The sequence below is a fragment of the Callithrix jacchus genome, chromosome 14 (genome assembly GCF_049354715.1).
Source record: "Callithrix jacchus isolate 240 chromosome 14, calJac240_pri, whole genome shotgun sequence".
In the NCBI taxonomy this organism is placed as follows: Eukaryota; Metazoa; Chordata; class Mammalia; order Primates; family Cebidae; genus Callithrix; species Callithrix jacchus.
The window spans coordinates 75,162,461-75,187,652 of record NC_133515.1 but is presented as its reverse complement, the minus strand read 5'-3'; the positions used below and the strand labels follow the sequence as shown (position 1 = coordinate 75,187,652).

At 36.7% G+C, this 25,192-nt stretch overlaps 1 protein-coding gene across 9 annotated transcripts in view; it reads right to left on the bottom strand.

Annotated features, from left to right (window-relative positions):
• THUMPD2 (THUMP domain 2 tRNA and snRNA guanosine methyltransferase) overlaps positions 1-25,192 on the bottom strand; it is a 44,584-nt gene that overhangs the window by 4,594 nt on the left and 14,798 nt on the right. For 6 of the 9 annotated variants that reach the window (XM_008980800.5, XM_054245018.2, XM_002757826.6 and 3 more), the window contains 4 exons: positions 22,760-22,847; positions 15,392-15,463; positions 14,793-14,907; positions 3,862-3,970 (listed from right to left, as the gene is read on the bottom strand). In XM_008980800.5, the coding sequence (XP_008979048.1) occupies positions 3,862-3,970; positions 14,793-14,907; positions 15,392-15,463; positions 22,760-22,847 (384 nt within the window). Of the gene's footprint in view, positions 1-3,861; positions 3,971-14,792; positions 14,908-15,391; positions 15,464-22,759; positions 22,848-25,192 lie in introns of those variants that run through there. The other 3 variants (XM_078348439.1, XM_008980799.5, XM_017964390.4) reach the window with 2 other exon arrangements.

Sequence of the window (25,192 nt, the reverse complement as noted above, 5' to 3'; positions counted from 1 at the left end):
CCACTTTAGCTTTCCAAGTGGTGGGGACTGAAGGTGCATGTCACCACACCTGACTAATTTTTTAATTAATTTATTTAGAGATGAGTTATTGCTAAGTTGTCCAGGCTACTGTTGAATTCTGGCCTCAAGAGATCCTCCCACTCCAGTGTCTTGAGTTGCTGAGACTACAGGTATGAGCTACTGCGCCCAGATATACATAATTTCTTACTATGAAAGTTATTCAGAAATTATAAAGCAATGTTTATCAAATTCTATTCCTTTGAACACTACTGTGTATCAGTGATGATAAAAATAAAAATATTACTATTTCTTAAGAAAAAACTCTGTGGTCAGTAAGTTGGGGAAACTCTGTATTAAACAACATCAGAGATTTCTCTTTTGTATGTGAACCTGAAAACCTAGGAGTAGATGATGCAAATAATCCTGAATTATTTGTTCACGGGATACAGTAAGTCTTAACCACCTACTACAAACCTGCTCCAGGCAGGCTGGTGTACTCACTGTTTCATCTCCACACCTTTAGCTGTACTACTCACTCAAGAAATACTTACTAAACATCTGTACGTATAAAAATGATGAGGTCTCTTTTTTCTATTCTGTCTTCACTTCCAAATTTCATTGAAATCTTGCTTCTTCCTGAAAGCATCTCAAGCCTCTTTGGCACACAGTGCCTTCTTCCTTCGAGTGGTGCAAGGTGAATTTTTAATTTTGCTCATGTGTTTGCATGGTTATATTTGAGAGGAAACCTCAAATGCACTTCTCTGAATTCCTCACAATGCTCTGCACCCATGAAATGGTTAATCCATTAATAAATTAAAGGAGGAAATAATAGAGCTCAGAATGCATAGCTCATGCCACCAGAGTAATCATTTATCTGACAATCTTTAATTCTGATTGCATGTCCTTTCTTGAAGAGTCTAGCTCTGTAGTACATACAGTACTGTTTCCACTGCCTGTTAATATATTCACCGATCCCTTGTATTTGTTGTATTTTCAGGAACACAATTTCCTATCCCTTCCATTTTCTATCTAGGGCCTTAAACTATCAGTAAACTATTGGAATAAAAATTATGTGTACTTAGATATATTTACATAAATCCCCATATACTTCCCACAAGGATTTCAAGTGGTTTACACTAAAAAATCAGTTAAGTGATAACAGAGACTGAGCAAGTTCTAGGTGGCCAGCACTGTTGTAAGAGCTTCAAATCTGCTGATTCCTCAGAACAATGCCTTTAGGTGGCTATTAAAGACAGGCAAATGGTTAAGCAATGTGCCTCTGACTGAAGAACTGGTAAGTAACAGAGCCAAGACTGGAACTCAGGTAGTCTGGCTCCAAAGCCTAAACTTAACCACTACATTACGCCACACTGCCTGTATGAAACCTCAAACCATAAAAATCCAAAAGTCAGATATAAAGGCTGGGGGCAGGTGGCAAGAAAGCTTGGTCACGGAAGGAAAAGTCCCTTATATCCAAATGCATACATTTTAAACTGGTCCCACTGAGGCATTCTGGTTATGCAGGAAGTCACAAATACTCATCTTCCTGATTCTCAAATATTTAAATTTACTGTCACAATGTGAGGGCAGTCATATCTATTACTGTCTCATTTTCAATCACCCGGAATAAAAACCAAACCCATCCTAGAGAAAGTCAGACTGGTATAATTTACTAGGCTGAAACAATTGTCTACTCAATACTGCTCTCCACTCACTTGTAGAGATGCTCTAATATACAGCATTAGATTTTCAGTTACAGTAAGCCACTATCTCTATTTTTTTGGGGGGGGGGTTAAAAAGTTTTTAATTATTAAAACGTATACACATCAAACTTCCATGATCCACATCCCATTAGTGATTACTCCCTAACCTTAACCCTTAAGGTTAAGACTTAAGTATTGACTTAAAGTTGTATTCAATGTTGAACAGAAGGTTAGGAATGGAATATGGATGTTATTTATTCACATTACTTGCTAATAAGAATGCCAAAAAATCTAGTAGCCCAACCACATAGCTTCCAGGCTAAATGCAAATCACTGCTCACACATGTTAGTATCTCACCATGAATTGGTTAAAGATATAGATGTGCATTATCTAGTTAGGTTTAAAGGCTGTAGTCATTAACCCTGGCTGTACAATAGCATCACCTTGGGAGTGTTTAAGAACTACCGACGCCCAAGTCCTCCACCAGATCAATTAAATTAGAGCCTTGGTGGGCAGGGGTGGAGAGCAGGGATCATTATTTTTTAAAAGCTCCTAAAATGATTTTTATATGAAGTCAGGGTTGCCAAATCTGCTCAAGGGGAATGTGATATTGGGCAGCAGGGAGTATAGGTACTCAGGAAATGTCTGAATTATAGGTGCTGCCCAGAATGAGTGGTCTCAGGTAATGTTTCACGAGTTAGGAAATTGGGTAGTGAGGAAAGTTGCTTAAAATAAGAGAATCCAAAAAGCAAGATGGAGAAGCGGGAGGTGCCAGGCTCTTTTTAACAACGAGCTTTACCTGGAACTAACAGAGTGAGAATACTCAGAAAAGAAGTGTGGAGCACCCAGCGCCCAAAATGCAGTGAGATGGCTTTTAGTTGAGCTTAGACTTCATGTCAGGATTTAATTTTCTTTACAGAATGCTAGCCTTGACCCTGAATTTTCTCCATCTAAAACACATGGCTCATATTTTAAATTTGTGACCCATTATTTACATAGCAGGCTCTTGACATTTATGTTATCAAATGCCCTGCTAGACAATTTAATATCAACTGACTTCTTATATTCATGTCCATTCATAACTCTATGCATTTTAGATTCTCTTTTTTGTGAATTTAAATGATCAGAAAAAATACATATCCATGCCCTGTTGTTTTAACCTCTCAAAGAAATGCTTCCATTGAATTATATTCCCTTAGGTCATTAGAAACCATAAGGCGAGTACTTTCCCATTTTCATTTCACAGCTGCTATAGTTTGGGTTTGTTCCCCTGTACCTCACGTTGAAATTTGATCCCCAACGTTGGGATGGGACCTAATGGAAGTGTTTGGGTCATGTGGGCAAATATATCATGAATAGATTAATGTCCTCCCTGTGAGGGGCAATGAGTGAGTTATCACTCTGTTACTTCCAGGTAAAGCTGGTTGTTAAAAAGAGCCTGGCACCTCCTGCTTCTCCCTCTTGCTTCCTCTCTTGTCATGTGATCTCTGCACACCGGGCTTGCCTTCTGCCATGAGTGGAAGCAGCCTGAGGCCCTCACCACAAACTGAGCAGATGCTGGTACTGTACTTCTTTTCCAGACTTCAGAATCAAGAGCCAAAGAAACCTCTTTTCTTTATAAATTTTCTAGCTTCCAGTACTCCTTCACAGCAACAGAAAATGGACAAAGACAACAACCAATATAAAGATGTTGCCCATTCTATGTTATGGAACATTCCTTAGGTTATAGAATTCTGTTCTGTTGTTTAGTAGCTGAGTGATCATAAGAAAGTTAATCTTTCTGTGCCCCAGATTCTCATCTGTTAAGTGTGGGGGATTAACACACAGAAGGCAGTTTTTTTTTTTTGTGAGGGATAGAAGCAAATATGTAAAATTTTGCTTCAGACCAGTGACTGAAATATAGGTCACTATTTCATACATTCAATTCTCAGTACATAATAGAGAATTATTATTTTTCTGAATAAAATTTATGGTATAAGATGATACGGATAACATTTATTTCAACTATAAACTTCTGACTCAGAACCTTAGAAAATTAAGCTACAAAAACTCTGGGAAATTACTACAAAGTAATCAGACCTTAACTGAAGAGCTATGATGTATTTCAGTTAAATGCCCAGTAGCTAAAAAATTATGAAAATAAATTTAACAACCTACCTTTCCATTTCTTGTAGAATCCTTTTGATGTCTTCTCCTAACTTAAATTTTTTCCCAAACGGAATGTCAGAAATAATAATATCAACACTTTCCGAAGGCAGTGGCAATTCTGAAACAGAGAAATCAGAGAATTCTATTACAGTAAGACCAAATATTTACAATCTAAATAATGAGAAAATTGAAGTACACAGGATTATTTTTGCATAATAGATAAAATTTAGGGTTGCTAATATTGTTTTAAAGTAATTACAAGATTCCAAAATGCTTTCACAACCACTAATGATAAATGATAGTTATTGTATCTGTTCGTTGAAAACTGGTTTTTCAGATACAATAAAATGTAAATTAAGCAGAATTTTAAATTAACCAGAAAACTCAATTCCTAAAATATATAGCTTGTATAGAAAGCTGTTAGCTTCAGAAAGAAATATACTAAGTTGCCTAGAAAAATCTTCTACAAAATTATATTCTACAACTTTCATTTCCCATTTTAAAACTGCATGTTTAGATCTACTTGTTTTAGAGGAGAGGATCCATACTTATCATTGCAAGGAGAACTTGGAAGGTTAAGAATATCTATTAAGTCCTAAGGCTAGAGAAAAGGCTACATGATCCATAATCATCAACACAATGATTATCAGTAAAAATTAAATACAGTGTCTGATTATTAATTCTAAATTGCTTAGGCATTTCAATGTTTTCTTCTCAGAAGGTAATACAGCACACCCTACTCCAGCATCCACATCTTCTGAATGTACTTTCCACTTCGTACTTATTTTACTTCTCATCCATTTTCAAAATTAAGTTGGATACTCCTAAGATAGATGTCCCAATTTTCATTTTGAATAGTACCTAATTTTGCAGAAATGTAATGAAATTTAAATAATCTTCACTAAATATCAAAAGTTTCTGTTGGTAGGAAATTTAAAAACAAACAAGAACTGCTTTGTAATCTGGGAAAGTCTAATAACTACCTGCCAGATCTCTCCTAACCTTCATGTGGGGTTAAGAGAAGAAGATGAGATTATTAGAAAAAAAAAGAGGATAATGTTCTTTTAAACTGAGACAGGAATTCTTTTTCTCCGAGTTGTATTTTAACCTCATGGTTTTAGGGTGTTGATATTGTACACATCCATTTACAAAATGACTAAAGGTAATAAATGGACCATGAAGGCAACCACAGTCCTCCAGTGTTTTATTTATGAGGAACCATGCAGTAATTTACTTTTGAATTTAATCCCAAGTCCTTCTTTTGCCTTACACTACACGCACAGTACCTACACATGAGTTAGCTGCCCATTATGTCCAGGTTTGGTAACACTAATTATTTTCTTCTGGGTCTCCATTTTTATTGGGATCTTTGCTGCTCTATATAATATGCTAAACTGCTTTATATAATTTTAGAAGTTGAAGAAATACACTTTATATAGATGGAAAAGAATTTTTTTTTTTTAAATCTCCAGAACTAAGCAGTATCATCTTCCAATAGAGCATAAAATAATCGAAGCTTTTGTTGATGTGGTTGAGAGCACAAGCTCTGGTGTCAGACAGCTTGCATTTGGCTCTCTTCCTCACTAGCTGTGGAACTTTGGGAAATTACTGCTTCAGTTTCTTCATCTGTAAAACAGAATAAGAATATGTACCTCAGAAGCCAATAAAGTAGGTAATATGTGGAAGACATTTAGAACAAGGCCTGGCACAAAGTGGACACTCAGTAACTGTTAGTTGCTTTGTGGTCATTATTTACAATGTCCCTTTCTGATGTCGATGCCCTGGAGATGACAACCAGGTGGAAACCAGTGGGCCAGCAACCTTCAAAACTGCTTTGCAGAACATAGTATCCCCTTCTTGCTCATTCTCTGGCATCAAAGACTGAGGTAGGGCAACTACTTCCAGGTGGGCCTCTCTCCTACTCTCTGTTCCTCCAGCAGTGGTTCTCAAAGTGTGGGCCCCACAGCAGCAGCATCAGTATCATCTGGAAACTACAACTCAGTGTGTATGAGAATCAGTTGAAAGGTCTTTGTAAAACTTTTGTAAAACAGATTGTTGTCCTCACCTCCACAGGTTTAGATGTAGATACTCCTTGAACCGCGAGGACCTGACCCATACAATTCAACAGACAGTAATATCTTTTAAATTATTAGATGCTTTGAATACCGCTTGTGAACAAAAAGTTTGCTTGTAACTAATGAGCTAAGTTTCTGAAATACAGACATAGCTCAAAACAAGTAAAAATCATCTATTTTTTACATCTCTGCAGGATGACTAAAAAATATGAAAAAAATTTAGTTTTAAAATACCAGTTGTTTTGAAGAAAAAAACTGCCCTATTTTTCCTCCTTCAAGGAGAAAAATGGGTAAAAATTTCCTGAAATTGAGGATTATGGCCCTAAGAAATATTTTCTTCCAAAGGGCTTGAAGGGCCTTCAAGATGCCTTTTTATGCATATATTTAAAGACCAGGTTGATTGAGCACTTTTATAAAATTGAGCATATCTTTCTTCCTATTTTTGTTCCTTGTTCTTTCTACTCTTTATTCTTTCTATTGTCCAGGTTTATAATATTCATATTCTATCCCCTAAAAGTAATTCCTACAGTCATTTAAACTTAGTTCTACAGTTGAATTAATTTCATCCTTATCACTCATCATTTTGCCTTGATTTTCTCCATTTCTCAGCTGATTAATCTCTTAATGTCTGGATTAAATACTTTTCCCCAAAAGGGCTTAGTTGTGAAACCTTGCCTGAACTTTTTCACATTTCAAAATGTTTGTCCTTAAGTTTTGGTTAGGCATAATATTTCTGCGTCACACTTTGCTTCAGTAACTTTGTAAACAGCATCTCAGAACCATGTAAATAATCACTATTCTATTGTCAAATACTCTATAATATTTTCTTTTCATTGTGGCCAAAGCTACTTTGAGATTTACTTTATGACCTTATCTTGTTTGGTTGCTGAATTTGTTTTCTTTCATGATTAGTATTCTTTTTCTCATTTCAGTAAGTATAAGAGGTTGTAGAGCTTTCAATGAAATTCTGATCTGTCATCTTAATTAAGAAGTCCATAAACAGTCTTAAACATGCAAAATGTAGTCTAGTCTGGCATCTAGATTGGGTCACCAGACAATTTACAGTCCAAATGAACATTTCTGAGAACAGAATGCTATAAATAACTAAAATTATATGCTTTGAAATATTTATCCAATGAATTAGTTTATTATGGTGTCCCTAAAAACCTATCTGTGCACACTGAAATTTTTAAGTTTAATACAAGACTATTTTTTTTGAGAAAAAATAATTTGTCCACAGTGCTAATATTTGAACAACTTCTGGTAAGTGAAGTATCTTTCAGTTCTATTTTTTTCATATGGAGAGTGTAACTATTTCAGCCCTACAGTTCACAGTCCCTCTACTCACAGTGCCTTTGACAAATACGTTCATAATACAAAACTCAAATTCCCTCTATTGTTCTTTTAATTGTTTCACCAAATTGAGATGATACAAAGTTAAGGTCTTCCCAATTTCATTCCATTCCATTCTAGACTATAAATTTATCTAGTTACAACAAGGAAAGTCATCAGGAGATTCTTCCCATACCATATCCGAAGTATATTTGTAGAATTTCATAATTAAGTCTTGGGGATTGTTGAGCTTTCAGTAGTTTGTTCATTTCTTCCTTTGTGTTTTTAGGGAAAGATGATCAATGTCTTCCTGTTGCCAGCTTTGTTTTTACTAACTGTAATTCACCAAAAAATTTAAAAGCTAAAGTATTTTGGCACTTCATTTGTTGAATCCTTTGATTACAGATTTCCAGCATATTCTGATAAAATCCAATCAAAATTAGGCAACTTTTTTTTTTTTTTTGTAATGTTTATAGCACCATCCTAGGACACTGGCTGATTTACAGAGTAATTCTTTGAAGGCTTATACTTTAAAACCCAACTGATGGGCAAGCAAAAAGGAAAAGTATACTGCCATGCAGACATATTTTTTTGCATTCAGTCATCTTCATCACAAATAGTTTCTAGCTCAGCTATTCTGTGTATAATTAAAAACGAAGGCCGGGTACTGTGGTTCGCACCTGTAATCCCAGCACTTTGGGAACCCAAGGCAGGCAGATCACGAGGTCAAGAGATTGAGACTATCCTGGCCAACACTGTGAAACCTCATCTCTACTAAAATTTAAAAATTAGCTGGATGTGGTGGTGTGTGACTGTAGTCCCAGCTACTCAGAAGGCTGAGGCAGGAAAATTGCTTGAACCTGGGAGGTGGAGGTTGGCAGTGAGACGAGATCGTGCCACTGTACTCTAGCCTGGTGACAGGGCAAGATTCCATCTTTAAAAAAAAAAATAGAAAAGAAAAAAAGAAAAACGGCCAGGTATGGGGTGGCTCACACCTATAATCCCAGCACTTTTGGAGGCTGAGCTAGGAGGATCACTTAAGACCAACCTGGGCAATACAGTGAGACCCCATCTCTATTTTTTTTTTAAAAAACAGCATTAGCCAGGTGTGGTGGTGAGCGCCTACAGTCCTAGCTACTTGGGAAGCTGAGATGGGAGGACTGCTTGAGCCCAGAAGAAGTTCATTCGAGGCCACAGTAAGCTATCATCAAAACAACTGCACTCTAGCCTGGGTGACAGAGCAAGTTCCTGTCTTAAAAAAAAAATCAATTATTTTGACAACTTAAGCGTCGATTTCAATGGACACTGCAGCTTGTTTGGAGGCAGTTATGAATTAAATGGCTATCACATTAAATTTCAAGTGTATTTCTGCTCCATAGGCTTTAGTAAGAATATTAATTTTTAACATGATGTTGTGGCCCACCAAAGTAATATATAAGCACACAGATGCACAATGCTGAACTGAATTTACAGTAGCATTCATAAAGAAGTTGCATCTTTGACAGAAAAAAAAAAAAAAACCACTGAAATTTCCAAGAATTAGGGTTAAAAAAAAACAACTACTACTGGAATTGACTTAACTGATTATCTTTCTGAATCATGTGATAATACTGAGATGATATTGATACAAAACTGGCAACATTTAACAGTCTGCAAAGGTCTTCTGCTTCTGAAGCCAGCATATCAATAGCATATTAATAGCTTCATTTTGCTTAGGTGCATAACAAAATTTATAATTGAATATGAGCAAAATAAATTTGGAAGATAGCCATTTGATCTAAAAGGAAAGTCAAACATCATAGAGTGATATTTTAAATGCATTTTTTTCAGCTATATGTGATAAATAGTTGGCTTTGGACCAAGCATTCTTAGAATTACTAAGTTTTTATTTTTTTTCCTACAACTTTTAAGTCCAGGGTGTATGTGCAGGATGTACAGATTTGAGACATAATGTGCTGTGGTGGTTTGCTGCAGATGAACCATCACCTTGGAATTAAGCCCAGCATCCATTAGCTATTCTTTCTAATGCTCTCCTTCCTCTCACCCTTCCCCAACAGACCCCAGTGTGTGCTGTCCCCCAACCACATGTCCATGTGTTCTCATTGTTCAGCTCTCACTTATAAGTGAGAACACGTGGTATTTGGTTTTCTGTTCCTGCATTAGTTTGCTGAGGATAACAGCTTCAAGCTCCATCCATGTCCCTGCAAAGGACATTATCTCATTCCTTTTTATGTTTACATAGTATTTCATGGTATATATGTACAATATGTTTTTTATCCAGTCTATCATTGATGGGCATTTGAGTTGATTCCATGCCTTTGCTATCGTGAATAGTGCTGAAGTGAACATAGGCGTGCATGCATCTTTACAATAGAATGATTTATATTCCCTTGGGTATCTAGTCTGTAATGGAATTGCTGGGTCAAATGGTATTTCTGCCTCTGGATCTTTGAGGAATCACCACACTGTCTTCCCAATGGTTGAACTACCTTATGCTCCCACCAACGGTGAAAAAGCGTTCCTTTTCATCTGCAACCTCACCACCATCTGTTGTTTCTGGACTTTTTAATAATCGCCATTCTAACTGGCATGAGATGATATCTCATTGTGGTTTTGATTTGCATTTCTCTAAAGATCAGTGCTATTGAGCTTTTCTTTGTATGTTTGTTAGCCACATGAATGTCTTCTTTTGCCCACGTTTTAATGGGTTGTTTTTTTCTTGTTAATTTGTTAGGCCGAGGTGACCAGCTTGGGCAATATGGCAAAATCCTGTCTTTACTAAAAGTACAAAAATTAGCTGGGCATGATGGTGCATGCCTGTAATCTCAGCTACTTGGAAGTTTGAGGAGGAAAATTGCTTGAACCTGGGAGGCAGAGGTTGCAGTGAGCTGAGATTGCGCCACTGTACTCCAGCCTGTTGTCTCAAACAACAACAACAACAAAAATTTGTTTAAGAATGACTACATTTTAAGGTAAATACTAGATGCCTCTATAAACAGACTTGTTTCATTTGGTCGGTGATATCGCCACAGCCTTCACAGTAGGATTGTAAATATCAACAAATATTTACTCAAGTTACACGTTCATTAGTTTTCTTAAGAAATAGAAACTCAGTACTTACTTTTTCATTAAAAACGCATTTTTAAAACCTTACTGCTTCCGAGTTTATTACAAAATAGAAGTGGTACCAAACAACAGAAGAGGACTTATACCATACAATAAGTGATAAAGCTTTTGCAGCAGGAACATGGGAACTACTCTCTACATTGAACTTCTTATCTCCTATTTTCTACCCATATTTCATATACACGTATCCCATCACTTTCCACATTTCCCTCTGACTTCCCAAATGGGCAGCCTGGTAGCTTTATGAATCTTGCAGAATACAGCATGGGTCATAAGACACCTGGCTAGAACACCAACGGCCAAGCCAGCAGAAGCAGGACAGGTAGCAGAGGAGAAAACACACCAGTATAAAAGAAAATACAAACACCACATTATGCGGTGTTTATGGGTGTCCTAAAAAAAGCATGCCATCTTACTACCAGGGTGGAAACTTGAGAACAAAGCACAATTGTTGCCAATAATCCTGTTATAAACCTACATTTAAGTGATGCGTGAAAGACTACAGAATGTCTAACTGGAAGGAAAGAAAATATTTCCTTTTATCTATGATTTTGCCATTTTAATTAAATCATAAATGTGTTTCTTTTGCTCAAATCTGTTTACATTATAGCTTCTATTTTATATTGAGAATGTAAATATATCTGCAGATTTAAAAAAGCCTAATGACTAATTGCTATTTCCTAAGATAACTTGTAACATAATATTCATTTGATTCCAAATTTTCGTAATGATTAAAACTTAGGAATAAATACATATGATTTCTTCATGTTAAAAGATCATTTCATTTTTTATTTTTTTGAGACAGAATCTCGCCATGTCACCTAGGCTGAAGTGCAGTGGCACAATCTGGGGTCACTGCAACCTTCGCCTCTTAGGTTCAAGCAATTCTTCTACCTCAGCTTCCCAAGTAGCTGGGACTACAAGCATGAGCCACCATGTCTGGCTAATTTTTGTTTTTGTTTTTGTATTTTTAGTAGAGACAGAGTTTCGCCATGTTGACCAGGCTGGTCTTGAACTCCTGAGCTTAAGTGATCTGCCTGCCTTGGCCTTCCAAAGTGCTGGGATTATAGGCGTGAGCCACTGCGCCTGGCCAAGATCATTTTTTTAATATTAGTTGAGGGTTATAAAACAAAAGGTAGGGTTATAAAACAAAAGGTTATTAAAAAGGTAGAAAAAGTATAGGGTTATAAAACAAAAGGTTATTAAAAAGGTGGGAAAGAGTAAAGTCATTAAAGCACATAGAGGCTGAGGATGGTGATTTTGCAGAAATGTGTCATAATGGGAGTCAATACTAACTTCCTAGGTATACCAACATACCAATGCTTACAGATGTCTTATTGATTCATGTTGTGTGTCAGACACTGCATTTTGTTTGTTTATGTAATAAATCCTCAACACAGCCTTATAGAATGGTATTATAATCTTCATATTACAGATGAGAAAATAAAGAGAGGTCCAGTTTTTCTGCTGAAGGCCATACAGTGAGAAAACGATGGTAAAGCTAGGATTTATACTTGGTCTGACTCTAAAGTCAGTTAAGTGTTCTTAATTTCTACAGTAAAAAGGCATGAGATCCTCAAATCTGTGACTAGTAAACGAGGGATTCATAGATCTCAACACACCAACTTATATTTATAATTAGAGCTCTTAGAAACCAAATTAATGAAGAAAATAAATGCTTTTATCTAGCCTGAATGTCCACCTCTAAAGTAGGTGCAATAAAGGGTTAATTATTAAAATTGGCCCCTGTATTAGCAAGACATACAGTTTCTGCTAGACTGAAACAATATTAAGAGGTTGTGATTAACTAATATAAAACAGATGTTTTATTCTTTCCTCCAGAAAGTTATCCTAAAAACAATTCACTGAAGAATTATCTAAAAATGATATAATATGAAAAACAGTTTATCTCAGTAATAAAGAAAGGTAAATTCAAGCAAACCTATCCAATGTGTAGAGTTTAAACAATTGTAATAAAAATTATAATCTCCAGTATCAGCAGAGGTTTTGGGAAGAGTACACTGATGTCCACAGCTGATTTGGGGTGATCCGTTTTCATGTCTATTCTCCCTCTGCCTTCCCCTGCTCCTAGGAGTGCATGCCCAACCACTCGTGCACTGGATCCCATCCTTTCTCAGGGGCCTGGATAGAGCAGATGAGCGAGTCTCCTCTTTCCTCTGTCATGCCAAATTCCTCCTTTTAATTTGATCTTTCTTTTTAGCAAAATCATTCTATATATATATAAAAATTCTATCTTCAATAAAAATCCCTGATTGATCCCCAATATCCCTTCTGTCAGTTACTGCTCCATTTCTATGCTCTCCTTATCAGCCAAACTGCTCAAGGGAATGCTCTAAACCAGTTGTCTTCACGTTGGCTCCTCCCATTCTCTCAAGAGCCCCTCCAGGGAAACTGTCCTTGACTTCTGTAGTCACCAGGCCTCTTTGTACTTCACCAATGAGAAGCAGCTGACACAGTTGATCTTTCTTTCTTCTCTGGATTCTTACATTCTTACATCACCGGCTGTTCCTCTACCAGATGCTCACCTTCCAGAAGTCCAGGCATCTGAATACTCCAAGCCTCAGTCCCCTTTCCCTTCTCTACTTACACTCATTCCCTAGGAGATTTCATGAAACTAAATGCTCTCTATACTGGTGATGCTCAACCTCTCCCCTAAACTCCAGATTTGAATACTGATGTTACTGAGTTGACAATTTTACTTAGGATCTAATAATAGTGTGAAATTTAACAGGTCCTAAACTCTAATTAAATCCCCCATGTCTTCCCCATCTCAGTAATGATAATTCCATCCTCTACTGTTCAAGTCAGAAGCTTAGAATGTTCTCTCTCTCACACTCCACATCCAATCCAACAACAAATCCTGTTGGCTCTATCTGCCAGATGTATATCTGACCTTCTCTCAACACCTCCTTAAACACCACCTTGGCCAGGCCACTGCCATTTCTTACCTGGATTATAACTAGAGTTGCAACAGTCTCCTTGCCTCACTACAGTCTAAGAGGGATCCTTTCAAAAATAAGATTTATTCAGTTACCTGGTACCACAGAGAACCTTTAAAAAACAGGCACACACAAACAGTGGATCACTTTTGAAGTGGATCACTTTTTCTTTTTAAAATGAAATCTTATAGAAAATGCTCTCTAAAGTGAAAATACATAAAAGTGGAGCTGGGAGTGCAACAGAAGTCCAATGGCCAACTCAGTACTCCCTCCCTCATGCCTACAAGGTGCTTTGGAGAAGTAAAGGGATTGAAAACCCACTGCTCTGGAACAACTTATGAAGCAATTTCAGTTTTCTTAAAGGTTTCAAAGAAATAGCATTCTTTAGGGATCAAAAAGGCTTAGAGTCTAGTCATACCTCAGTTTGTTCTAGCAACTTGTGTCTGCTGCACAGAGTCCTATTAAAAACCTTGGCAGAAAGGCTTAAAAATAAGTCACTGGCAGCAAACAAGTATGAAATCTCAATCAACAACAAAATTTCTTCTTTGGGATGCTGTACTATGCTTTTATGCAAGTTATCCTAGCATTTTCGTCTGTTGATACTCATCCTTACTACTTTTCTACTATGACAAAATTTTTTAAACAATATTTTGTTTCTCCTGATTATAGGTTTGATATTGGACCTATCTACTGCCTATCACTGTTAACAGAATGAAATGTTCTTACCTGGGAATTAAAGGCACTCATTTTTTAAGGGAGAGAAGTATGCTTGGGGAATAGTAAACAAAACAAAAACAAGGAATAGTTTTAAAAAATAGTCTAAATACCATGGACCTCAGGAAAATATTATTTTGATTGGACTCAGTAGGCTTGATTCCGAGGGTAATGCTTTCCGTCTATCTCACGGGGTGACCAATTGTCCTAGTTAACCTCAGACTTTGCTGATTTTAGCACTGAAGGTCCTGGCTCAGCAAATTGGGATGGGTGATTAGCTTACTCTAGTATATCTCAGGGACAACAATGTCTAATGTGAGCCAAGAAGGTAAAATAATTCAGAACATTTCATATAGTTTATTCAAAAGAAATTCAAAGAGTTATTATTATACTTTCTTTATTTTATGGCTATATTAGTTGATCACTGGTTCAGATACAAGAAATGGTTCAGATGCAACAAATCCTTTTTTTTGTTTTGTTTTTTTCTTTTTAAACAAACACATTTTAAGTCATGCTTTACATGGTTATGAAAACTATAGAATTGTTGCTTCCCAATTATGAACGCTTTGAAAATAAAAAGGTTACAATATTAGAAGTAAACTGAGTATTAGTCCCACAGATATATTACAGGGTAAAACCAACCTTTACATAGTGAGTCTTGTTTTATATTATTATTCTAAATATATTTACATAAGTTTACTTTTTCAATTGTTTTGCATTTTTAATATCTTACCTATCACAGAGACTTTAAGTAATTCGATTTTATCCTCAAGGCCCGCAGCTTTCAGATTGTCCCAAGTACCTAGTAACTGTGAGTCACTGACATCAGCACCTACATAATACACATCCTATGGAGAAAGAAATAATATTTTAAGTATAAATAAAATTATTGCATATTTTATGTAGTTAAGATAATCTACCTGCATTTTCTCAAATGACAGAAGTGAAATTAGTAGATTTTAAATTTAGGTTGAAACACATTTAGAGTATTCTTTTAAAATGATAATAGCAAAAAATGTAAAGTTTTTGTTAAAATTTAAAAAATCTGTTAATATTTTACAATGACAAATGTCTAAAGAATTTGAGGATTAGTATAATCTAGGTCATGACTAGTGATTAGAATTCTGTGATATTTTCCTAAATTTATCATAGTATTTAAAGAAATAGCAATTTAGTTAATCCTTCATAATCTATTTTGAGTATAGTGAATAACTTATATAATTAAAAATAACAATCCCAAAATAGATACTCTACTTGTAAATAATTGGTGACTACACTATATATACTGATTAAAGTAGATAAATTGCTTGCTTTACCAAACTTAGAACTTACTGGCCATTCTTTAGCAGCTTCCAAAAGTATTGTTCCAAGTCCACACATTGGATCTAAAACAAATGCACCAGCCTGGAGATAGAAATTTATGAATTTGGTATTAAGATAAATTACATGCCTGTAATTCCAGTACTTTGGGAGGCTGAGGCAGGTGGATAACAAGGTCAGGAGTTTGAGACCAGCCTGACTAACATGATGAAACCTCGTCTCTACTAAAAATACAAAAATTAGCCAGGCATGGTGGTGCACGCCTATAGTCCCAGGTACTCGGGAGGCTGAGGCAGAAGAATTGCTTGAATCTGGGAGGTGGAGGTTGCAGTGAGCCAAGATCACAGCATTGCACTCTAGCCTAGGGGACAGAGCATGAGACTCTGTCTCAAAAAAAGAAAAAAAAGAATCCTAAAACTTGAGGAATCAATATTTCAAGAGTAAAGATTACTTTTTACACTTTGTTAAGAATTTCAGGTAGTTCAAGCCCTAATGCAGGAGTGTGTTCATCAGGTTTATAAATTAGGAAGGCGGCCATTATGGCCAAAGCACCGTGAGTAAGAAGGAAAAGGTAGTGAAAGTCCAGAGAGGGAGCTGGGGATTCTGTCAAGAGGGCTAGGTTATGCTGTGTGTTGTAACAACCCCCAAATCCTAGAGGTTTAAAACAAGAAGCTCACACTGCACGCCCACATTAAGGAACCTGGGGCCTCTGTTCCTCATTTTGGAACCCAAACTGATGAAGCAATCATCTTGAGTGCTGCCATCACCCTGGCAGAGGGAAAGAAAGCATGACAAATTGTCCGCTGGCTCAGAAAGGTGCCACCTGGAAGTGATGCACATCACTTCTACCAGCATTTAACTGGCTAAAGCATGTTAGTCACATGGCAACACAGTGTCAAGGGGCCGGGAAAGTATAATCCTATATGTACCTGGGACGAGAATGGGAAATTTGGAGAAAAAAACTACTTACTCCCACTGTGAAAATCACAGCATGCCAGATCTCGTAGGTGGTGTGAGGATTCTGGTTCTATTCTGAAGGATGGGAAACTATTGGAGGGTTTGAGGACAGGAGTCCCACGACATTACATTTCAAAGGGATCATTTTGGCTGTTCTGTAGAGGGCAGATCATAGAAGGATCAGAGTGCTGGACGGTCCAGTCAAGAGATGATGGTGGCTTGAGTTAAGAGTGTGATGGATGTGGTGAGAAACGGTGGGATTCTGCATATATTTTAAAAGGTGACGCCAAAAATGGAAGGGATGTGGAATGTTAATGAAAGACAACAGTCTAGAATGTCTAAAAATTTTGACCTGAGCAACTGGAAGAATGGAGTTGCCTGTTTCTGAGGTGGGAAGAGTTGGGGAGGAGACGCTTTCGGGGAGACAAGAGTATCGTTCTGGCCTTGTTAATTTTGAGACACCCTGTAGACTTCCAGGTGTGAATGTCACGTGAGTCGCTGGACATATGAGTCTACAGTTCAGGGAGAGGTTCAGGCTAGATAGGAATTTGGGAATAGTCAGTGTCAGTCAGCTTATAAATGATATTGAAAGCATCAGAACTGGATGTGATCATTTACAAAGCAAGAGAAGTTAAAAAAGAGAAGCCTATGAATTGGCCCCTGGAGATCTCTCAGGGGCAGATGTTTGGAAGAGGAAGATGAGCCACACACTGAGAAGCAGCTCATGCTAATACAGGAGGAGAACCTAGAGTAGAGTTCCTGAAACAAAGTGAAGAAACTGGTTCAAGAAGGAGAGTGATCACAGTGTTGCAGTGACAGGAGGGTAAGTGAGATGAGCAGTTTCAGTGGAGTGTTGAGGATGAAAGTGCCGTGGAAGCCGCTACAGGAGAGAATGGAAAGAAAGGAGGTAGAGACAGCCAATGGAGATAATTATTTGAAAGACTTTCTGTGAAGGGAAGCAGAGAAAGGGGTGGTGGCTGAAGGGACATATGGGGTCAGGGGAGAGTTTTTATTTTTTTAAGTTGAAAGACATTTCAGCAGGTGTACATGCGGATGTGGATGACCCAGCGGAAGGAAAAATCCCTAAGTTTACAAGAGGGAATGGAATCTGGCACACAAGCATTAGAGTGGAACAGGACAGTTCTCTTATTGTAACGACAATGAGACAGAGAGTATGTGAGCATAGGTTCTGATATATTGGTAGACTTGTGAGGAGAACATGCAGAAGTTCTCTTCTGATTCTATTATTTAAGTCAAGAAGGAAGAGAGATAAAAGTATGGGCAAGGAGATGACTATAATGATAACAAAAAAATTTTTTTTGAGACAGAGTTTTGCTCTGTCACACAAGCTGGAGTGCAATGGTGTGATCTCAGGTCACTGTAACCTCTACTTCCCGCATTCAACAATTCTCCTGCCTCAGCCTCCTGAGTAGCTGGGATTACAGGCACGCATCACCATGCCTGGTTAATTTTTGTATTTTAGTAGATACGAGGTTTCACCATGTTGGTCGGGCTGGTCTCGAACTCCTGACTTTGTGATCCGCCCACCTCAGTCTCCCAAAGTGTTGGGAATACAGGTGTGAGCCATTGTGCCCAGTTGATAGAACTTTTAAATGTCCAAGCTGTGAGGAACGGATGAACACAGGTGGTAAGCAACAGGGGTGGGGTCAAATGATTGGAGGTCCCTGTGGGGTTAAAGATTTGTGTTCAGGTTGCAAACAAAGTGAACAGGAAAGAGAAGGTGATTAAGAACAAGATTCCTGAAACTGAGATTTCTGGAAGGGATACCCTTCCGGGAATGACAAGGTCTAGGATGTGACTACAGTAGATGAATGGAGAAGCCAAAAAATGAAGAGGCAGGTTACTGAGTGGTTATAGAGACCAAAGAATCAAGACAGGATAATGGCCTGTACTCTTATAGGAAGGAGATAGAGAGATTTGATGGGAGTGATATGATGGCATGTGCTTCAAAGGCATTGTGAGGTTCTGGGCAGAAGGAAGAAAACAATTGTCTAGAAGGGGCAAGGAGGAGCAGGCAGGAACGTACCCCACTGTCAGGCCCAGTGGTACTCGAGACAGGGGAGAAAAAAATCCACCACTTGATATGTCTACAGAGGAAGCAGAGTTCTCTGTGGACAGTCAGGTTTCAGCCAGAGCCATATGGTACCTAATAAAAAGAAATAAAATGCTCTTCAGGAGACAGAAACCTTTCCCTGGTACTAAATTTTAAAGGGAATATTCTATGAATCCCCATGAAGGGGCAGTAAGGAGCAGAAGGACAAATTTAGCTTAAAATTGTTAATAGTATGAGAACTCATTTTTTATTAGGATCTTAAATGTGCCAGACCCTGTGCTCCTTCTCTTCCATGGTCTGTGTTCAGTGACATAATGTGACCTCAAGTATCTCTAAGTGGCTTTATTTTACCTTAGAATCTTTTCTGGTCATGACACCTGTAGACACAAGCTGAGGTAGAGAAGTATTTCTGCATACTTATAACAACAATTAAAATTTATAGAACTTGATTTCCCTTGTTATGATACAGGAAGGAGAACAGTTTAGAGTAAAACATAGGTATAGTAAATACCCAAAATCTCATTTTTAAATTTCATTTTTAGTGGCACTGGCCTGCCCAAGGCTGGGCTGTCTGTGTCTTCTCTGGGTACTAAGCTCCAAAGAGGGAAAGGGATCAGGTTGGATACTGGGGTAACTTAGACTGTGGGTCACCACCACATTCCCTCCAAAAGAAACTCTACTGTACCACTTCCCAGATTCTTTAACAGACCTCCTTTGCTAGTGGTCACATTTAGAAAAACATTTCTTACTTTTTGTAGTCCCAGGGCAAATTCACAGTAAGAAAACATTTTTTATCTCTTTTTTTTTTGAGTTGGAGTTTCGCTCTTGTTACTCAGGCTGGAGTGCAATGGCACAATCTCAGCTCACTGCAACCTCTGCCTCCTGGGTTCAGGCAATTCTCCTTCCTCAGCCTCCTTAGTAGCTGGGATTACAGGCACGCGCCACCGTGCCCAGCTAATTTTTTGTATTTTTAGTAGAGATGGGGTTTCACCATGTTGACCAGGATGGTCTCAATCTCTTGACCTTGTGATCCACCCGCCTCTGCCTCCCAAAGTGCTGGGATTACAGGCTTGAGCCACCGCGCCCGGCTGTAAGAAAACATTTTATTGAGCATTATCTTCGGATATTTTTGATCATTTACCTTTGACTTTTCTGAAAAACATGTTTATATCAAAACAAAGGTAACATTTCAAATGTGTAGGTGATTATATAAGTTTATATTTAAATACAAACGCTGGTAAAACCACTGGCAGTTTGGGAAAAAATTAACCACACCCCTTTCTTTATACTGAAAAAATCTGAACTAAAGATTTAAGTCCAACAAAAAAAGAAGATCATGGGTTCTTGATACCTGGTAATCTGAAAAAAGGCTCCGTCCTCCACTCTCAACTCTAAGTTATTTGCTTCTGCTGACCCAAGTGATGCTCAGACCTGGAGGCAACTGGCACTAAGAGAAGCCCTAGGCTCCGTCACAGCCCCAGAAAAAGGAACTTGTATGGGGTCTCCCAGTTGTGGGTTCGGTAGTGATTAGAGAACAGCAGTGGAATCTAGAGGAGAGAACTGGTGGAACTAATCTTCAGAGATCTATGGACCCAAAGAGAGGTCAGTGAATAGAGACGTTTCCTCTAGGTGTATCAGCAGGACTGACATTTCTCCTTATGTTGCTGAGGCAGGGGTGCCAGAGATCCATTTGCCTTTCACCATTTATAGGATTCTGGCCATTTAAAATACTTAATAGTCACATTTTAGCCCCGGTGAGCTACAACAAAACACATAAACAAAAACCAATGGCACATCTTAAAAGAAAAAGAAGGAGGTCCCTCAGTAGTTTTAGAGTAAATAGGCAGAATAATCAGAACGCACACCTAGTGAAATAGAACTACAAATTACTGGAGGACACAGACCAATATTTGAATAAAAGAAGAGCTTTCTGAGATATTCAAATGTGACACACATACCTTTCTGAAGCTAAAAAACCATGATTAAGCAAAAAATATAAATAAATTAAAATGGAGCATGTCTCTGTGACTCTGTTGTAATTAGGAAGATAAAGTTCGAGAATAACTCAAAATGCAGGGCCAAAATACAAAGTGGTGGAAATCACATCAAAGGGATAGGAGGATAGAGCCAGGAAGCTTAACATGTTTATAACAGGAATTTCAGAAGTAGGAAAAAGAGAGTAGGTTAAAGTTATATTCTCTGAATAGTTGAAGCAATAATTAAATAATGGAAGAAAGAATGCTTAGGCTGAAGAAGTCAACATAAATAATAATTTTAATAATTATATATTCCAAATAGTAATTATAGTAATTAACTATAATTTTGGTAATAATAATTGTTATAATTATTATACCAAAATGGCAGCTAATACTTAGATACTGTCTGTATGTTAGGCACTGTTCTAATCATTTTATTAATGTTAATTCATTTAATCTTGTCACGATCCCATGAGATATTACTACTCTTTTTATCTTGCGAATGAGAAACTGAGGCACAAAGATGTTAAGTATCCTGCCCAAAGCTTCCCATCCAGTAAGTGGTGCCAGAATCGGAACCCAGGACTAACTCACCAAGGTCTGGGCTAAATAGAAAAGACTTCGATAGAAGCATATTCTGGTAACATTCCTGAGCTTTAAGATTAAAGAAAAACATCTTCCAAGTTTCCAAAAAGAAGAAACCAAGTAGTTATGAAGGAAAAGAAAAATCCCACTGGCATGGTCTGCTAATCTGTGTCATCAGAAGTTAAATGACAGTGAAACAGCATCTACAGACATCTGAGAGAAAAGAGCTGCCATTCAGGAATCCTATACACAGCCAAGTCAGATAGACCCAGGATAACAGGAAGAAATTTGAAGATACAAAGGAATTCAGACAGTGTATCATTTAAATATCACATTTGAGGAAAACACCTAAGACAAGACTTTACCCAAGCAACAAGTAAACCAGAGCAGAGGCCTCAAACAGAGAAAGACCAAGAGAAGAATAGACATGGAAAAGAGCAACACACATTACAATAAGTCTACGTGTGTGTATACAAAAATGTGTGTGTGTTACACGCAATTCTATTTAATGATTAAGAATAGGCTGTGTAATATAAGTGCTAACAACTTTCAAAATACAAGAACATGCTCAAGGGAAGTTCTGGTACATCATAAATAATTTAGCTTATCTAGTAGTTGGGGCTTGGGAGAGAAAGAGGTAAAAATGTTCAAAGGTATCACTGTAGGGAGAAGAGGAAAAAAGTACTCTAAAGGTCTCATCTTATGACAGGGAAGAAAGGGAAGATGAGGAAAATTAGAGTGCCTTGGTAAAAACAGTGTGTCTTGGCAGAGGAAATAGTTGATTTTCTGTTTTAAATTAAGAGTAGAATTATATATGTTTAGTTAAGAGAGCTGCGACAAAGGATTTTAATGGAATAGAACCATGAAGCAAAATCTCTAACCTTAGGGAGAACAATGAAATGATTAGCAAGTAACTAGATCCAACTAGTGAAAATAAGAGAAGTAAACAAACCGTGAGAAGTTATGAACAGAGTAAAAGTAGGAGAATATATTCAAGTCTATCTGTCATGACGTTTACTGAATTCTCTCACTGAAAGAGAGACCATCAGAGGCGGGTAAAAATAGCTAGGTGTTTCTAAGAAAATATTTAAAGTTGAAAAAAAAGCAATGGCAAAGAAATATTAGGCTGATGCAAACAAAAAGGAGTGAAAATATTAGTAAGACAGTGAGACTTAAATTTAAACTTAATCAAGATAAAGAAGATTTGAGTAACAAAAAGGCACAATTCACAATGATGTGTTGACAGTCATGAACATGTATATACCAAGCCACATGGCAGCTGAATAATTCAACAACTCATAAAAATGCAAAAACTTTAAGCAACAAATACAATAATGTAATGAGATTTCAAAAAAATTTTTCAGAATGGAGCAGAGAAATACACAGTAAGTAAAAATAATGGAGAACATTTCTTCACTAGAAGATAAAATCATCTTTTGTCCATAGAAAACTTACAAAAGTTGACCAAGATCTTGGTCACACAGATAAACTTAAAATTTAACAGAGGCTTTACAGGCCACATTTCCTAACTGTGACACAAAACATTAGAAATAATAAAATGTAGCTAACTTTTGACCCAGCTTTTTCATAGTCAAAATACTCTCAGAAGTTCAACAATATATAAAAACATTACTGCTGCAGTTAGTAGGTATAATGGCAAAAGAAAAGAAAAGAAATTAAAGAATAAGTGTTAAGAAAAAGCAAGTAACACAAATGTCAATAAGAGACTGTGTACATTAATTATCAAAAGAACCTTGCTATTTACAGAAATAAAAACATTTTCCTTACCTTAATGTCAGCGAGAGATGCCATTGCCCACGCTATGGTAGATCGCAGTCCAGCTGTCTTGATGTAAGCTCTGCTGGCTAGAGGAACCCTACAAAGAAAAGAAGCTGATTATAGATTATTACACATTAAACAACAAGATATAAAAATGATTTACCTGTCCGAATTTGAGAATCATTTAAACATACTCATCCAATGTACATGAGAGTATTCCGTAAGTTAGAGAATGTTTCAATATTATTACAAAAATACCTTCTCTAATGGGCAGCTTGTCTATCCAGCCAGGGTGGAATTTCAGAAATGTAAATTTTTAAACAACTGAAATTTAAACTGTCACGTATTTAATGTATAAAAATGTAATTATACATGAGGAAAATCTTTCTTATACTTCCCTGTCTTCCCATACAGAGTAGACCTTTTTTTTTTGCTGTCTGAAGTCATGAAGGGGAATGTACTATTTTGTGATATGAATGTAGTATGGGAAGTAGAACTGAATGGATGCTAACCCTTAAAATCTGTTTTCTATAAAAAGTCTCTTTTGAAGGTTTGCTTTTTGCTTATTTGCATCTTTCCCAAAAGATGAAATGAAGCATGACATTGCACTGTCTAAAATAATTTACTGAATAATGGGCTAAAGCAGACATTTCCAAATGAGTTCAGTGGTCTCCAACACGCATCACTTCACACTTTATCCTCCACCTCATCAATGCCACTATCACATCAATATTTCCAGATTTGATAGAAAATTTCAAAATGTCATATATTATTTCTATCCTTCCAATGCAATGAACAAGCTGAATCTCCTTGGAAATTTCAACTTGCCAAGCTTTTCTAGTTCATTTTTACAATTTGTTGGTAAGATATAAAGATGTGATGTCAAGAATTTGTGCTGGTTTGTTTTGGGGCAGGCTTGTTCCAGAACCACCAAGAGGGGTCTTCTACAAACATTAAAGTCACGATGTTCTTCAAACCCTCCTTAAAGACATTCAACAGAATTCTAGGTATGTTAATATTAAACACTTATTTCTTTCATTTAGTTTCTCATATTTTTTTAACTTTAAGTTATCCTGTTTTTGTATTTATTGCAAGCCTCTTAAAATCTTAGAACTAAATGATACATTCCTTTAAAATAAACAGTGTAATTGTATACTTACTATTAAAATGAGGAAGTTCTACTTGGCAAACTCATGGGAGTTTGGCTTTTTAATAAGGTTTTTTTCAAGAAATAACAATCCACATTGTAAATACTACTGTATACATACATTTGGAATCAGGGATGTAAACTGGCAGGTGGAAAGACTATAAAATATTTTGGTCAATAAATTTTGCTTCTACAGGGTAAGCTTAGCAATTATCTTGCTATAAAACACATTAGTTTGCATTCTAGATACCAAAAAGGGAGATGCAGTATGGAAAACCAGTTTTGTCCATATATATGAAAAAATGCTCTTCTAAGCAGCAGGAATGTATATGGAACCTTTCAAAGTTTTGACAACTATGTATATATTTTTGCTAATAGAAGTTTTTATGGGACATAATTCTTTAGTATTTGACAAAAGTGAATGTTCATGTTTTGCTTAAACATGGGCACACTGATCTCATTACTTCAACAAAAGGGCCCCATTCTATCAGTATAATAAAATTATTAAGAAGGCATGTTCAGAAATAAACTCCTCAAAAATAAAAATAATGCTCTACTTTGAATCTAGCTAATGTACACGGTTCAAAAAATAAATGTGGTTTTTGATCATGTTCTCCACATATATGCATTTCTTTTTCATTCTTTTATATACCTTGTCTCACCAAGACAAAGACATCCTAATCTGTACCTCTAGTCTGGACTCGTTACCTGAACCCCAGATCTTTATTTTTAAGTACGTACTTGAACATTTTACGTGGAAGATAAGTAGTGCAAAGTCAACAGGTATAAGCTGAATACACTCTCCAGGATTTCACACATTGATACATTGCTTCATTTTTTTGTGTCACTTACTATCCATATATTGGGTACCATAATCTACATCTTCAGTCTAGACTTGTCACCTGACCTCTAGATCTGTAACTTCAAATGTCTACTTGAATATCTTCAAATATCTACATTTTCACTAAATACACACTGTTTTCTTTCTCTACATTTTATATCTCAGTGACTAATACCAGTATTTACTAATTGTTCAAATCGGAAATCTGAAATTATTCTAGACTCCTTAACTATTTTTTTGAATCAGGGCCATTTTCTTAACTCCAAGAGTTTAAATCTTCTCCTTCTCTCTTTGTATTTCTTTGATTAAAAAATATAATTTTCTTGGTAATTTTTTAAAAATCACAAATCTGATCACATCACTCTTCTGCTTCAAATTCTTATTGCTTCTAAGATAAAATCTAAGCTGTTTAACATACTTACAAGGCATTTCATGGCTTACTTCTAATTTTCTA